The 14,565-nt window shown below is 40.4% G+C and overlaps 1 protein-coding gene across 3 annotated transcripts in view; it reads right to left on the reverse strand.

The window, feature by feature from the left end:
• Positions 1-12,809, reverse strand: part of NIBAN1 (niban apoptosis regulator 1) — a 67,985-nt gene extending 55,176 nt beyond the window's left edge. Inside the window, exon 1 of one of the 3 annotated variants that reach the window (XM_058176550.1) lies at positions 12,140-12,809. In XM_058176550.1, the coding sequence (XP_058032533.1) occupies positions 12,140-12,194 (55 nt within the window). In that variant the 5' untranslated portion in view covers positions 12,195-12,809. The remainder of the gene's footprint in view (positions 1-12,139) is intronic. The other 2 variants (XM_058176552.1, XM_058176551.1) reach the window with 2 other exon arrangements.
• Between the last annotated feature and the right edge of the window lie 1,756 nt (positions 12,810-14,565).

The raw sequence follows: 14,565 nt of genomic DNA on the forward strand, positions 1-14,565 counted from the left end.
TAAAAGCATTTTTTCTTCGGCCGAAGAGGTCAGAACCCTTTAAAAGCATTTTTTCTACAACCTCTGTGGCCGAAGAGGTTGTAAAAAAAATGCTTTTAAAAGGCTCCTCTGGCAGTCCCAGCTAAGTTGTCTGATCATTAGAGGCTTTTAAAAGCATTTTTTAACAACCTCTTCGGCCAAAGAGGTTGTAGAAAAAATGCTTTTAAAAGTTAAAAAAAAAGTTGGCCACGCTCACCGTCACATTAACCTCCCCACCAAGCCACGCCCACAGAACTGATAGTAACAAATTTTACATTTCACCCCTGGATAGGGCCCATTGTTCAAGTCTATCAAGAACTTTTTGGATTCTGAGCTTGTCTTCTGGGATGTTGGCTATTCCTGCCAGCTTAGTGTCATCTGCAAATTTGATGAATTCCCCTTTTATTCGTCATTTATGAAGATATTGAAGAGTACTGAGCCTAAGATGGAAACTTGTGGTACCCCACTGCTTACTTCCCTCCATGTAGATGTGGTACCATTAAGGACTACTCGTTGAATACGGATTGTTAGTCAGTTAAAAATCCATCTGATGGTGATGCTGTCTATACCACATTTTTCTAGCTTACCAAGAAATAGGTTGTGGTCTACTTTGTCAAATGCCTTGCTGAAGTCTAAATATATTATGTCCACAGCATTTCGCTGGTCTACTAATTGTCAAAGAATGAAATAAGAGAGTTTAAGTTCATAGCTTCAGCCCAATTCCAGCAGACGCTGAATTCTCAGCAGCAATGATTCTGATCCTAATTCACAGAGTTACCTAAGATGAACACCTTGACATGAGAATAGACCATTTCTAAATATATTTTTAGAGATGGGCTTGTGAGGCTGCAAAATTCAGACCAATCTCTCAACCCAAAATACCCTGCACCTATTAACGTTAAGTATTCTTGTAAATTCAATCACTTCTTTCCACTTTTCCATTTTTCCATTTCTACCAATGCACAGTATGATTTTGTAAAACTTTAACATATAATATGTTTTAAGCTGCAATAATGTTATCCTATTCTAGTTTAAAGACAATTTGCCAACATAGCTTTTTCTGAGTCAGCCTTTTTTTTGTTCATTGTATTAAATGTGTGAATTTACTAATACTAATATACTAATTTACTAATACTAAATATACTAAAATACTAATTTACATACATTTATTTGGAGTCACACCCATTCAATATTATGGATAGTATAATTCTGATTTTCTCAAAAAAAAAATAATGGAATTTAATGCAATTGTTGCATTTAAATTTCAGAGCCAATCAACCCCACAGCACTTATAATTCTATTTTGAATTTCTTTTGACTTCTTCAGAGTAAGCTAATTATTATTTATTTACTTGTTTAGGATTATAAGCGATTTCAATAAGCAGTTGATAATTTTAAGGAGAGCCTTAAAAGCATGTTTTCTAAAATAAATAATAGTAAATTGAAATTCCTCACATGAAGAAAAACTTTGGTTTGCAGGGTTTCTCCTCATCCCAGATGCATCCTATAATCCTTTATAATGATTTTCAAACTGCATTTTAAAAAATGTCTTCGCTTTGCAAATCTTATTTAACAATCCCCAGAAAGTTTACTTTTTTCTATGAAACATTCTGGATAGTAACAATTAAATGAGAAGTTGAAAATCTTTGCTTCTGCTTCTTATCCAATATTTATTCAGAAAAGGAACTTTCTGCTTAAATTTGGCAGCAGAAGACCAAGCAAAACAAAGACAGTCCATTTCTGCTAGATTTATGTAACTTCTTTTGAGAATTTTCTGTAGATACAACATTCAGAAGAAATGCATCTTAAAAGAGTAGAAAATTGCTTCTCCCTACCCTAGCATTTTATCTGCTGTTATAATTTAAGGATTATGGTTTCTTCCAAAGTCTAAATTACAGGAGAGTTACAGCTTGCCCAAGAAAGTTTTCTGATAATACATGAATAAGATCAGATACACTGGTTTTTTTTTCTGTCCGCAAACAAACTTCTCCTTTCTGTAATATAGAATGCTGCTAGTGTAATTTAAAAAAAAAAAAAGAATACTCATTGTGATGGGGCAATCGGCTTGGAGACCAACTCAGCCTTTGTGTTTCACACAGATACACATTACTGTACAATCATAAATCCCAGTGTCAGAGCACAGACTGGTGCAGATAGGTACAATCCTGGAACAGGATTGATTTTTCTATTCAGGAGAGGAAGACATCAAATATGTTAAAAACAAAATAAAGCTGTTAAAGACAGTACGTTTTGATTTCTCTAAATTCCCTGTTGATTAAATGAAAACCACTCACTTCTGCAATGCAAGTCTATGAATAGTTTCAGCAGCAGACCCAAAGGAGCCTTTTCCAGGAGGCAACTGGACTTTCCTGTTTTTCTTTGAAGATGTTTCGCTTCTCATCCAAGAAGCTTCTTCAGCTCCGACAGGATAGTGGGGAATGGAAGGAGCTCTTGTCAGAGCTGAAGAAGCTTCTTGGATGAAAAGCGAAACGTCTTCAAAGAAAAAACAAGAAAGTCAAGTTTCCTCCTGAAAAAGCACCTGTTGTGTCCCACTCCTCCGCTGACGGCCGGGTCAGGGAAATCCGAATCAGGCTTGCCTCTGCAGCTCTGCCCAAAGTCCTAGCAAAGTCCTCAGAGCAGGCAGGAGACCAGTAAGTGACTTCAGCAAGATAAGTTCAACTTTTGCCTGACTCAGAGACTGCCAGAAAGTAGATCCTTTATATAGGCCATGGGGTGTGGCTCCATGACTCAGCACTCATTAAGGCCTGCCCCTCCCTTCCTTCTGTTGCCTCCGCCTCTCCAATCTTCTGATGCGAGGGTCACTCCAAACAGCTGTTGTTGGGAGTAAACCCTCCTCAGGCTCACCTGCTATGGAGGAGGGGGAGGGGTCTAGCTGCTCCGTTTGCCTGGGCATGGAGTCAGGGCTGGGGCAGGGAGATGCTCCTTCTTCTGCAGTTTGTGTGGGCATGGAGCCAGGACTTGGGCCGGGAGGCATACATTCCTCAGTGTTCGGGAGCAGGTAAGAAGGCCCCGGCTGCTCTGAGGGCGGGCAAGACACAACAGCACCTTTGGGACAACCATGACCTGGATGGCTGAGAATCTCTGCAGACTTTCAGCAGCAGAGTGAAACTCATTGCTGTCCAGATAAATCTTCCTAGCGCTCTCAGCCATGATGTGATCTGTCCAGTTTTGGTTTAAGATTTTGTGCAAATCCAGGCAGTGTGGTCTGTAAACAATCCAATTTAACATGCTGTGTGAACAGTGGTGGGATTAAAATAATTTAACTGGTTCTCTGCCCTAATGACCGGCTGGGAGGGCATGGGCATGGCGATGGTGGGCGTGGCCAGGGGGTAGTACTCGGCCTCTTGCACCCCCCTGGGAGCAAAAATGGGCTGCAGGGGAGGGTTGCACTGCACCCCGTGCCCCGTTTTGGGCCTAGTAGGCCTCCCTGCATCCTCCTGGGAGCAAAAACGGGCCATGGGGGGCTGCGCTGCACCCCGTGCCCTGTTTGGGCCTAGTAGGCCTCCCTGAATCCTCCTGGGAGCAAAAATGGGGTGCATGGGGACTCCTGGAAGGGGTGGGGTGTGGCCAGACAGCAATTTAACAACTGGTTCACCCAAACCGGCCAGAACCAGCTGAATCCCACCACTGTGTGTGAAACTGTCAGTTATAGATTAATGATGGTTAAACAATGGCTTAGCTCCATGCGTGAACCCAACGTAACAGGATTTCAGGCACCAGCTGCTCAGACATGACTTTTGACACTGTCCATGGAAGTATCTCTCACTTTCCTTTCCAGTAAATAGAAGCAGCACCCGGTAAGGAAGGACTGACTAAAGAAGAAATGACCTTAAAGGTACTAATATAGGAAAACTGAATTTGGGGGAGAGAAGAGACCTGAAAGGTACCTAAAGGTGAGTCTGGTATTAGACAGATGTGGAGTAAAAACTATATTCCCACCAGCATGTAATAATGGGACATGTCTACCATTTTTTTTTATTTTTCTGGTTTTGCAAATATTTGAGGACTTCATATTATACATTATTCTTCACTATCATATATATACTGATCTCTGAAATTCAGAATACCAAGACAAACTCAACTCTCAATCAATGCTGAAAAGGCACAATGTGTTACACACATCAGAAGGCAGAAAGATGTTATCCACATGTTTTCCATTGCAGAGCTTTGCTTCTTAAAAGCTAGAATGAATTTAGGCAACAGATTGAAAATGTTTTTTTTTTCCTCAGCAGTGCTCGGCATGGATTTTCACCACTGGAATCATACAACAAGAGATCCAACTGGTGGATTAAGAGATAATTTACCAAACCTGGTGTCCTCTGGGAAAATATTATTTCTTATATGAATATAAATGGATTTACTTAGAATTAAGTGGTGCTAATTTCAGATCCTATTCTAAGCACCCATTTAAAAGCAAGCACAAATTGTGTGTGATTGATTTCTGTACATACAGTAATTATAAAGATTGGCACCTTCTCCAGATTTCAGATAAACCTCTTCACTATCTTGAGTCTACAGACAACAGAGCTCTGCTTTTGATGGCCAAAATACTTGACATTTCTTTCAAACAATGTTCAGCTTTGTACCTTGCCAAAATTATGCAATAACACATCCCTTTGCTTACAGGCAAAATAACCTGGAACTCATCTGAACAGTGCTGTAGACATTTTAAAGAAATGGATCACATAATCTGGTGACAATTTAGTAGTCCTGGAGGTCAGAATGTATTTCAAGGGGCCTCCTTTATTTTCTTAGTCACAGCATATGAAGCTTAGGTGTGTAAAGTGAAAAATATATTTAAGTGTTCTTTGCATTATGGGGTATGGATATATGCAAGGCATGAATATCTCCACAAATGCCTTCAGTAGTATTTTGTACTCTTCAATGACTATTGACTGAATTGACATGCTTTGATCACAAATTGTTGGGACACACCCAGTGACTCAGGAGGAGGACTCAAATGGGGATTAGCCTTAAATCATTGAGCAGCCACAACAGATCCAGGAATGACATATTATCCATGAAGGCAAGCAACCTTGGGAGATTCCTGTATAAAAGGCAGAATACAATGAAATAGTCAGCTTCAATTGTGGATCTGGTTGCTCCTGACACAAATCTATCCCTATACTAGTATAGATTCTATTCAGAACAATTACATGAGGGAAAACTAAATTTAAATTCATATTTATTTATTACAGCCCTGAGGACAGATAGAAATAAGGTATTGAATAGAAGTATTATATTCCTCAATATATACAGTATGTACATTATACAGTAAATATAAATTTATGTACATGTGTATAAAAAGGAAAAACTATTCTCACTATGACTTCATTGTATCTCTTATGAACTGACTGAGAACCAGCAATATCCGCCAATTAGTTGCTGAAAACATCTATTTTCCTACCGGTACATTGTAGGCCAACGTCAGTCAGAGTACAAATATCATTGTCCATTAATTTAATAATGGCTAGCAAGTAGAAAGACACAATTTAGAAAAGTTAAGCAGTTTTGGGCTGGAAGAAACATGGGTTAATAATACTATTTAAATCCAATGAATATAAAGAGATTGCTATGGAATAGAAGTTAATTCAATGGGGCTTAAACTTAGAGATTTAAATACTGTAGCTATAAAAATTACCCCAAGATGGACTGGTTATCACATTTAATTTATTATAAAATCTGTGCAAGATTTTATCTTTCTCCTGTCCTGATCTCTGTGCCTACACATTTGTATCATTACCCTACCAACATTGGAACAGGAACAAAATGATACAATAAAATGCTAAAAGAAAGACTTCAGGTTGGTTCCTAAAAATTCTATTTGCCAGCCTAAAACAGTAGCAATCCAAAAAGTCTTTGTCTAGGACAAAAATACAGAGTATAAAATGTAGGTTTAGGAAAAGCATTTCCTCTTTTTTTCTTTTGTACAAATCAAGCTTTGATACCCCATAACTATAAAATAATGCTTACAAATAAGATTTCAGAATCCTGAAGCATTAACAATTGTCAAATAATATTACATTGTGCTGAATAGGTACATGCCCCTGTAATGACTCCTCCAAAGCAGTATATATTATAACCATTTCTGTGCAAAATAAGAAATTATTCAAATCTCCTCTTTTTACATAATTGATATAAGTGACATAATTGATATAATAGAGGTATGCAAGAAAAGATGAAAAGTCCTATTGTACTCAGCTGTCTTCCAGAGTCTTCAGAAAGGTATTTCTAATAGTGGTGAATACAGTATCTTAGGGTTAAGTTGCTGGGTTCTTGGAGTTTCCGAACTTGGTTCTTTTCTTGCAGACATTACATGACTAGGCTATGGAACATTTTTAGGGCCTCATCAGACATTCCTACTCTGGTCATAAAACATCTGCAAAAAAAGCAGACTCAGATAACACTAAGAATTCAAGAGATAGGAGCCTAAATAACATTCTAATTAACTAAGGAGAAATTTCCTGACAGTTAGAACAATTAATCAGCAGAACGTGCCTCCAGAAATTGTGGGTGCTCCAATTTGTTTGAAATTGTTTAGGATTTTTTGCTTGAGCAGGGGGTTGGTCTAGAAGACCTCCAAGGTCCCTTCCAACTCTGTTATTCTGTTATTCTTACACAATTTCTCTTCACAACTTCTCCAAGCAGCTAACAGAGTTCCCTTTAAATATGGAGCATTTCTATAGCTAGTGTAGATAATTACTGGTGGAAAAATTATTACCAGCATTTATGTCCGATTCTTTTCTAAATCCACCAAAATTAAATTTCACCATATCTTTCGGAATATAATTGTATATGTTTAATAAGTTGTGTAAAGAAGAAAAAAGACTCTAATCTTGAATCTTCTGCTGCCCAGTTTAATTGGTTTAATCATGATTAATCCAATCATGATTATGGAAGGGTTAAAAACTTATCTATCTTCACACCATCATTTCTTATAATTCTTTGTGTCCTTTTTTCCTTCCTTGAACTAAGAAGCCTGAAAAACAAATTATTTACTTTGTTTTTTTATGGAGGAAACTGATTATTTTAATTGTTTTTTCCCCCAGTTGCAGGACACTCTTCATCTTGGAACAATCAATGCTGTTGTACACAATGTTTCAAATAGAAGCAAAGATTTAAATTGTATATTTCAATTTCTATTGTTTTTTAACCCCATGCTTCATACTTTTTTGCATGGAATTGATCTTTTATCAAAGGTATTTTGACTTTTTTTTAACAAGCCTGTTTGGCATCAAAATCTTTTTCCTGGCAGTCAGATCTGACAAAGGTATAAGCAATGTTAGGATTTTAGCCTTGCAATTTCCATCATTTCTTACTTGCATTAAATAATTGACACCCCCTCTTTTAAAATCTCACTCCAAATCCTTTGATAGTTTTAAGCGAGGATCACTGTCACTATCATCCATAAGCCTGACCACACTGTTTACCTACAACAGTTAATTAATTATAAAAAATGAAATAATATAACATGTTATTTTAGAATAGAATAGAATAAAATAGAATTTTATTGGCCAAGTGTGATTGGACATACAAGGAATTTGTCTTGGTGCATATGCTCTCAGTGTACATAAAAGAAAGATACGTTCATCAAGGTACAACATTTACAACACAATTGATGGTCAATATATCAATATAAATCATAAGGATTGCCAGCAACAAGTTATAGTCATACAGTCATAAGTGGAAAGAGATTGGTGATGGGAACTATGAGAAGATTAATAGTAGTGCAGATTCAGTAAATAGTCTGACAGTGTTGAGGGAATTATTTGTTTAGCAGAGTGATGGCCTTCGGGAAAAAACTGTTCTTGTGTCTAGTTGTTCTGGTGTGCAGTGCTCTATAGCGTCGTTTTGAGGGTAGGAGTTGAAACAGTTTATGTCCAGGATGCGAGGGATCTGCAAATATTTTCACGGCCCTCTTCTTGATTCGTGCAGTATACAGGTCCTCAATGGAAGGCAGGTTGGTAGCAATTATTTTTTCTGCAGTTCTAATTATCCTCTGAAGTCTGTGTTTTTCTTGTTGGGTTGCAGAACCGAACCAGACAGTTATAGAGGTGCAAATGACAGACTCAATAATTCCTCTGTAGAATTGGATCAGCAGCTCCTTGGGCAGTTTGAGCTTTCTGAGTTGGCGCAGAAAGAACATTCTTTGTTGTCCTTTTTTGATGATGTTTTTGATGTTAGCTGTCCATTTGAGATCTTGCGATATGATAGAACCCAGAAATTTGAAGGTTTGTCTGCTCCCCTATGTGTTTTCAGTGCAGTCCCTGGCTAATCATCCCCAACCAGATGCAATAGCCATGATATTGATCCTTTTGATACTCTTAAGAAGACATAACTTACCTCCAGACTGGTCAAATTTAAAGGACTGTTGTGTGTGCACTGAAATTACAATATAGGTAGTCCTCAAACGACAATAGTTTATTTAATGACTTTTTGAAGTTCCAACGGCACTGAAAAAAGTGACTTATGACCCCTTTTCATACTTACGACCTTTGCAGCATCCCCATGATTGTGAGATCAAAATTCAGACACTTGGCAATTGACTCACATTTATGACATGTGATGATTATTTTAATTTGTATATTGATGTTTTATATGCCTGTGAACCGCCCTGAGTCCTTTGGGAGATAGGGCGGTATATAAATTCGAATAATAAATAAAATAAATAAATAAATGACAGTCGCGGTTTCCGGGATCATGTGATCACCTTTTGTGATCTTCTGACAAACAAAGTTAATAGGGAAGCCAGATTCACTTAACAGGCATGTTACTAACTTAACAGCTGCAGTGTCTCAGGTAAACAACTTTAGAAAGAAAGGTCATAAAATAGAGCAAAACTCACTTAACGCTCCTGCGCGTGCGCAAGATGGCGCTGCTGTAAGACTCGGCTCAGCGGATCTGAGCTCGCCGGGCGAATGGCAGTATCGGGGCCGCCTGTCTAGCTGTTTTCGCCCCCCGGTCCGGTAGACGATCTTCCTCGCAGCCGCGGGAGAGGTCTGCGGACCTTTTAGGACCCGCGGCTGCTGAGAACGGGCCGGGAGGGCGATCGGCGAAAGACGGCGGCCATTTTAGGTGCCGGGGATGAGGTGGCGTTTTAGTCGGCATTCGGCTAGTGTGCCGCCCCTCCCAGCTCTTCCTGGTTTGCTCCCTATGTTTTTTACCCTAAGGACTCTCAAGGACTCTTAAGGACTCGCTCCTGTGATTAACAACTGCCCCCCCTCGATATCAGAGGGTGGGGGCGACCTCGGAGGACACTGGAGGTAAGGAGGGCGGTGTAGCCTATTTGGCCTGGCTTTCCTTGCTTCCGGGTTTGTCTGTTATAAGATCTCCCCTGTCGCAAGCACAAGATCTTCCCTCTCACAAGGACAACTGTGGTCCCTTTGATATCAGAGAGGAGGACGTTTTTGGCCTGCCTTTTGATCTGGTTGGCTTGGCTCCCTAATTGCGGCGATGTCGGCCGCGCCCGCCCTTCCCCTGTGTGTTGGGGATTTAAACAACTTTAGAAAGAAAGGTCATAAAATAGAGCAAAACTCACTTAACTGTCTCATTTAGCCACAGAAATGTTGGGCTCAACTGTGGTCATAAGTCAAGGATTACCTGTAATTCTAAAATGTAAGAATAAAAGGAGTGTTATCTTTCACATATGCATCACCATGCATACAAAGATCTCTTTCAGCAACTAGGCAGGGAACCAACATAAACTTCTGTCTGTTGTTTGGTAACAGCTAATTCATAAAAGACCTTGCCAAAGGAGGTCTTCCAGACTCAATCATAGAAAATTAGTTTGGTATCCCTATCTAGAATTAATTGTGCAATAATAGTTTTTTAAAGGGATGTTTTTAATTACTGTGTGTATTTATATTTTATCTGCCTGTTCACCGCCCTGAGTCCTTCCGGAGAAGGGCGGTATACAAATTAAAATATTATTATTATTATTATTATTATTATTATTATTATTATTATTATTATTATTATTATTATTATTATTATTATTATTATTATTATTAGTTTCAAATGCTTTTTTTAAAGTTTAGCATGTTCTGCTGGAATTGTAGCAGAATTTATTGGGTGGAGGTTACACCTCTTAAGTTCTTTATGGACCTGACATAATTTATGAGAATGTCAGTTCTTTAAAGCGATCTGAGTTTCATCAAATCAATCTCTCAGTGGGATTCATTCAGTTCACCTGTCTTTTAATAACAGAGGCTCCAACTCTGACATTATGTCACATAATAATTTATAGTAATATGCACCATCCTTATCTGAACTCCTGGACTAGAGATATAAAGCTATATCTTATCTTAGATTCATCTAACTCAATAATCATAGGAGAGACTCCATGTTTCTACTCTGTGGGTTTACACAATACTTATAAAGCTAGGTGCATTGTATAGACATAGTGTAAAAAGCACAGTGACCTACAAATTTAATTGTATAAAGTACAGTGACTACAAGTTCAATTCCCAGTAGAACCATCTGAACCACATAAAATCTAATACTAAGTATAATGGCTGCATATACTTCCTTGTCTCAATAAAGTCACGGGCTACAAATCAAGAAGAAATTGTGTTTCTGCCACTCCTGATTTCCCCCCCTAAAGTTATCAATTTGCTCAAACTCTTTGATAATAGGAGCATATCTGAGGGCTTTGGTGAGGGCATCCAGAGATCTTTCTCTCTTTTTTGCTTCTCCCAATGTATTTATGTTTATGTTAAGAGCCTGTGGGATACTTTTACAAATGATATCAACCTAAGGAGCAGATTCATCGAAGTCAATAATTAACAAAAGAGTCCTGTAGATTTGGAATCTAGACAAAAGTTTCTAAAATCACCTTTGAAAAGTTCAGGAACTTTATTATATGACTGACTGATAGTCCCTTCTTGTCTCAGGAAATCCCAAGCAAATTGTTCATCCCAGCTGAAGAAGCTTCTTGGATGAGAAGAGAAACTTCTTCAAAGAAAAAGTAGAAAATCCAGCTGCCTCTTGAAAAAAAAAAACACCTTTGGGACAATCATAACCTGGGTGACTGAGAATCTCCATAGACATTAAGCAATTTCTTCCTTCATGTGGAGAATATGACAAATAAGGGCTATATTCCCCCCATATATTATGTAGCACAATTCCCATTCTCCTGTTCCCCCCACCCCCCCCCCCGCAGCTGTTACAGCCTCTAAATATTTTTTTTTTTGTTTACATTTATACCCCGCCCTTCTCCGAAGACTCAGGGCGGCTTACAATGTATAGGGCAATAGTCTCATTCTATTTGTATATATTTACAAAGTCAACTTATTGCCCCCCCAACAATCTGGGTCCTCATTTTACCTACCTTATAAAGGATGGAAGGCTGAGTCAACCTTCTACTCTGTGGGTTTTCTCACTTTAACAGCTTCCAGTAAAAACAGCAGCCTTCTTCCCAGTTAACCAACTCTACTTTCTATTGTTCTGTCCGAGTAAATTCTTAAAATACAACGGGTGACCCATTCGTTAACTACCAGTACAGAACTCCCTAACGCTTTAGCAGCGCATAGGACTGCGCTACACGTGGCTCGCCTCCGTTGGGCAGGCAGCGCTCAACCCTTCAGTCACATGTCCGGGGTGACTTGAAGCAAACCCCCATCAAGTTCAAAGAGAATTCACCCGCAAGTTTAGGCGCCTCAGCCGCCACGTATGCTGTCAGTAACGGCTTTCAGTGTCAGTGCCCTTCGCGTCAGAAGGCGAGGAGCGACAGCTGTTCGGCTGAATGGCAAAGCGATGTGTGACAACTTTATCTCGCGGCGACCGACCGTAGGGGGCTGTGCGGGAAAAGGCGCGTTCTTCTCGGCGCCCAGCAGTGAAAGCGCTTGGCAAGTTTGCAGGCGACCCGCTGTCAGCGCCCAGCTGCACAAGGGCCACGTTGCCAAACACGGAGGAGCGACAGCTTCGCAAACTTTTCCCGCGCTAGCCAAAACAATCCCTGTCTTTCCCCCCCACACACACACACACCTCCACGAGCGCGCTCGCCCCTTTTCCCGACCGCTTGGTCTCTCTCTCCCTCGACTTTGGCATCGGACTCGCCCGCGCAAACGCGCTCCGAGTGAAGGGGACGCTCGGCGCCGTACCTCGGATGTAGGTGCACTTGCTGTCGTCCAGCAAACTGGAGCTCGATCCGCCCATCCCGCCGGCGATCGGAGCGGCTGAAGGGAAGGAACAGATGCGCGGCTGAGTGGAAGGGAGCTGGAAGCAGGATGGGTTCGACTCTAACCTTTCGCTCCGCGCTCAGCTCTTGCTCTCGCCCTCGCCCTCAGGCGCTCCTCTCTGTCTCCCCCTCTGCAGCCCAAGTGCAAAACTTCCTCCAGCCCCAGGCACCGCCCGATCAGGCGCCTCCTTCCCCGCTCCTCCTGGCAGAGGGTCAGGCCGCCGAAAGCGCCCCGGTTCCAGGAGACGAATCCTCGCTGGGAGCAAACGAAGAGCAGCTGGATTCCTAACTCCAGCTCCCTCTTCTCGGCCTTTTTCTGCAAACTGCTGAACTAAAGTCAGGGCCATCTTGATAGATGCCGAAAGGGCGGGCAGAGGTCTTGTGTTACCGGTACTTCCACCGCCAGCCAGCGAGAGATAAATAGAAGCGGCCGGTCTTGACTGCATATTAAAAGAAGATCGGTTGGCGTTGGAGCGTTGGGGAATCACCTGAGCTCTCCGCAGGAAGATCAACTCAGCTGCTTCAAACCTCACATCTAACCTGCATGAGAAAGACCTGTCTTTCGTGGCTTTTCTGCCTAAAGCAGGGGTCTGCAACCTTAAACACTCAAAAGTGTCATTTGGACCCATTTCCCACAGAAAACACCGGGAGCCACAAAACCCTTCCAGTGCCTGATTATTTCTTGAGTGGCCACAAAACTAGCAATGTAGTTGAATTAAACATTCTGTTTTCTTCTGAAACTTTTCTTCTTTTGAATTTATCCATGGTTGGCCTACTGGGGGTTGAAAAGTTCAATAAATTGCGTGCCAGCGGGTGTCCCACGTTGTGACACATATTTTGAATGACAGGGAGCCACATCAGAGGGGTGAAAGAGCCACATGTGGCTCCAGAGCCCTGACCTAAAGCAATGGTCTTTTGGCCTCCTAAGGTAGCTTGGCCCATATTCTTCTAAGCATGGAGATTGTTGGAATGGGGTGGGGTCTGAAGGGCCCAGCATTGATGATGTTATTTAATTTGGCTAGTGAAAGAAAGCAACCAAATTCAGAGAACACCAAGAATCCCTCATTAGCAACCTAGAATTTTACCTTCATAAATTTGAAGGAGATGCTGAGACTCTGTAGCCTAACCCCACTTCTGTTCCAGAATTCCAGTTTTTCTGACTCATGGCTCTCAATCTTTGCATTAGGACAATCGGAGCCGAAGGGGAGAGTGAACTCTTACTTACTGGTTCAGCTCTAAAACTATTCCTCTTTAGGATGTATTTCCTCTTGTTCAGCCAGAATCGCCTCTCCTGCAACTGAATTCATTTTTCCATGTTCAATACTCTGGAATAAGAGTGAACAGATCCTAAATTTAGGATCTTGGGTAACATCTTTCAGTTATTGGAAGAGTGCTGCATCCTGCCCTTCTCCAACTAAGAGATTGTGTTAAGTAGGAAAAGGTGCTCCCAGACTCTTTCTGATTTTTGGCTCTTCTTGTTGTCTTTCCTCAAGGCTAAGAGCAACTGCTTTGATCTCTTCCTTGGCTTCATTGCCCTTCCCTAAATTTGATGCAGATTGTGTGCAATTTCTTATTCAAGTGTGGTGCCTGCAAGGGGACCAGGGACTTGAGTTGGGATCTCCCCAAAACTAAAGGTTCACTTCTTGAGATTCTTATGGATGCATTGGCCTTCTTCCCATGACGATCATCCTGCTGACTCAGATTCAGTTTGCAACTGACTACTATTTTGAGGTTATTTTAATAAATATTTTAATTTTTATTATTATGATCTAAATATAAAATACAAATAGAAATCAAAATAGTGGGTGAAAGGGTAAGAAGAAAAGGGAAAAAGAGCATAGTGAGGAAAAGAGGAAGAAACAAAAAAAGCAGTTAACTTCTATCTTTCTTTGATGCAGTAAATTATATACCGGTAATAAAATTATCTCAACTTTTTATTATGTGCACACACACACAAACACACACAGACGTCACTTATGTAACAACTATTTACTTAATCATCCAAAACCAAAGTTAGAATATTTTTATCTTTTTCGCTCAGAAAGTCCAGAAGCAGTTTCCAAGTGGAAACAAAGCCAGTTCCATTCTTTCCTTTAATCAATGTTGTTAACTTTGCCAGAAGACAAGATGTTTCAGCAGGGGGAAATAAATGGGTTGCAAAAAGAAATGCTGTCAATGTTTCAAAGCAATTATGATATTATGATAAGGAATCATAGGGAGATAAAGGATCTAATGAATAACATAGATGGGAAGCTAGAAAGTGTTCCACAAGGGATAATGAACAATGATTTAAAAAAACCCAGGAAATAGACGAGATAATAGAAAGACCAGGGGAAAAGATAGAACAGA

Source organism: Ahaetulla prasina, chromosome 3 (genome assembly GCF_028640845.1).
Source record: "Ahaetulla prasina isolate Xishuangbanna chromosome 3, ASM2864084v1, whole genome shotgun sequence".
Classification (NCBI taxonomy): Eukaryota; Metazoa; Chordata; class Lepidosauria; order Squamata; family Colubridae; genus Ahaetulla; species Ahaetulla prasina.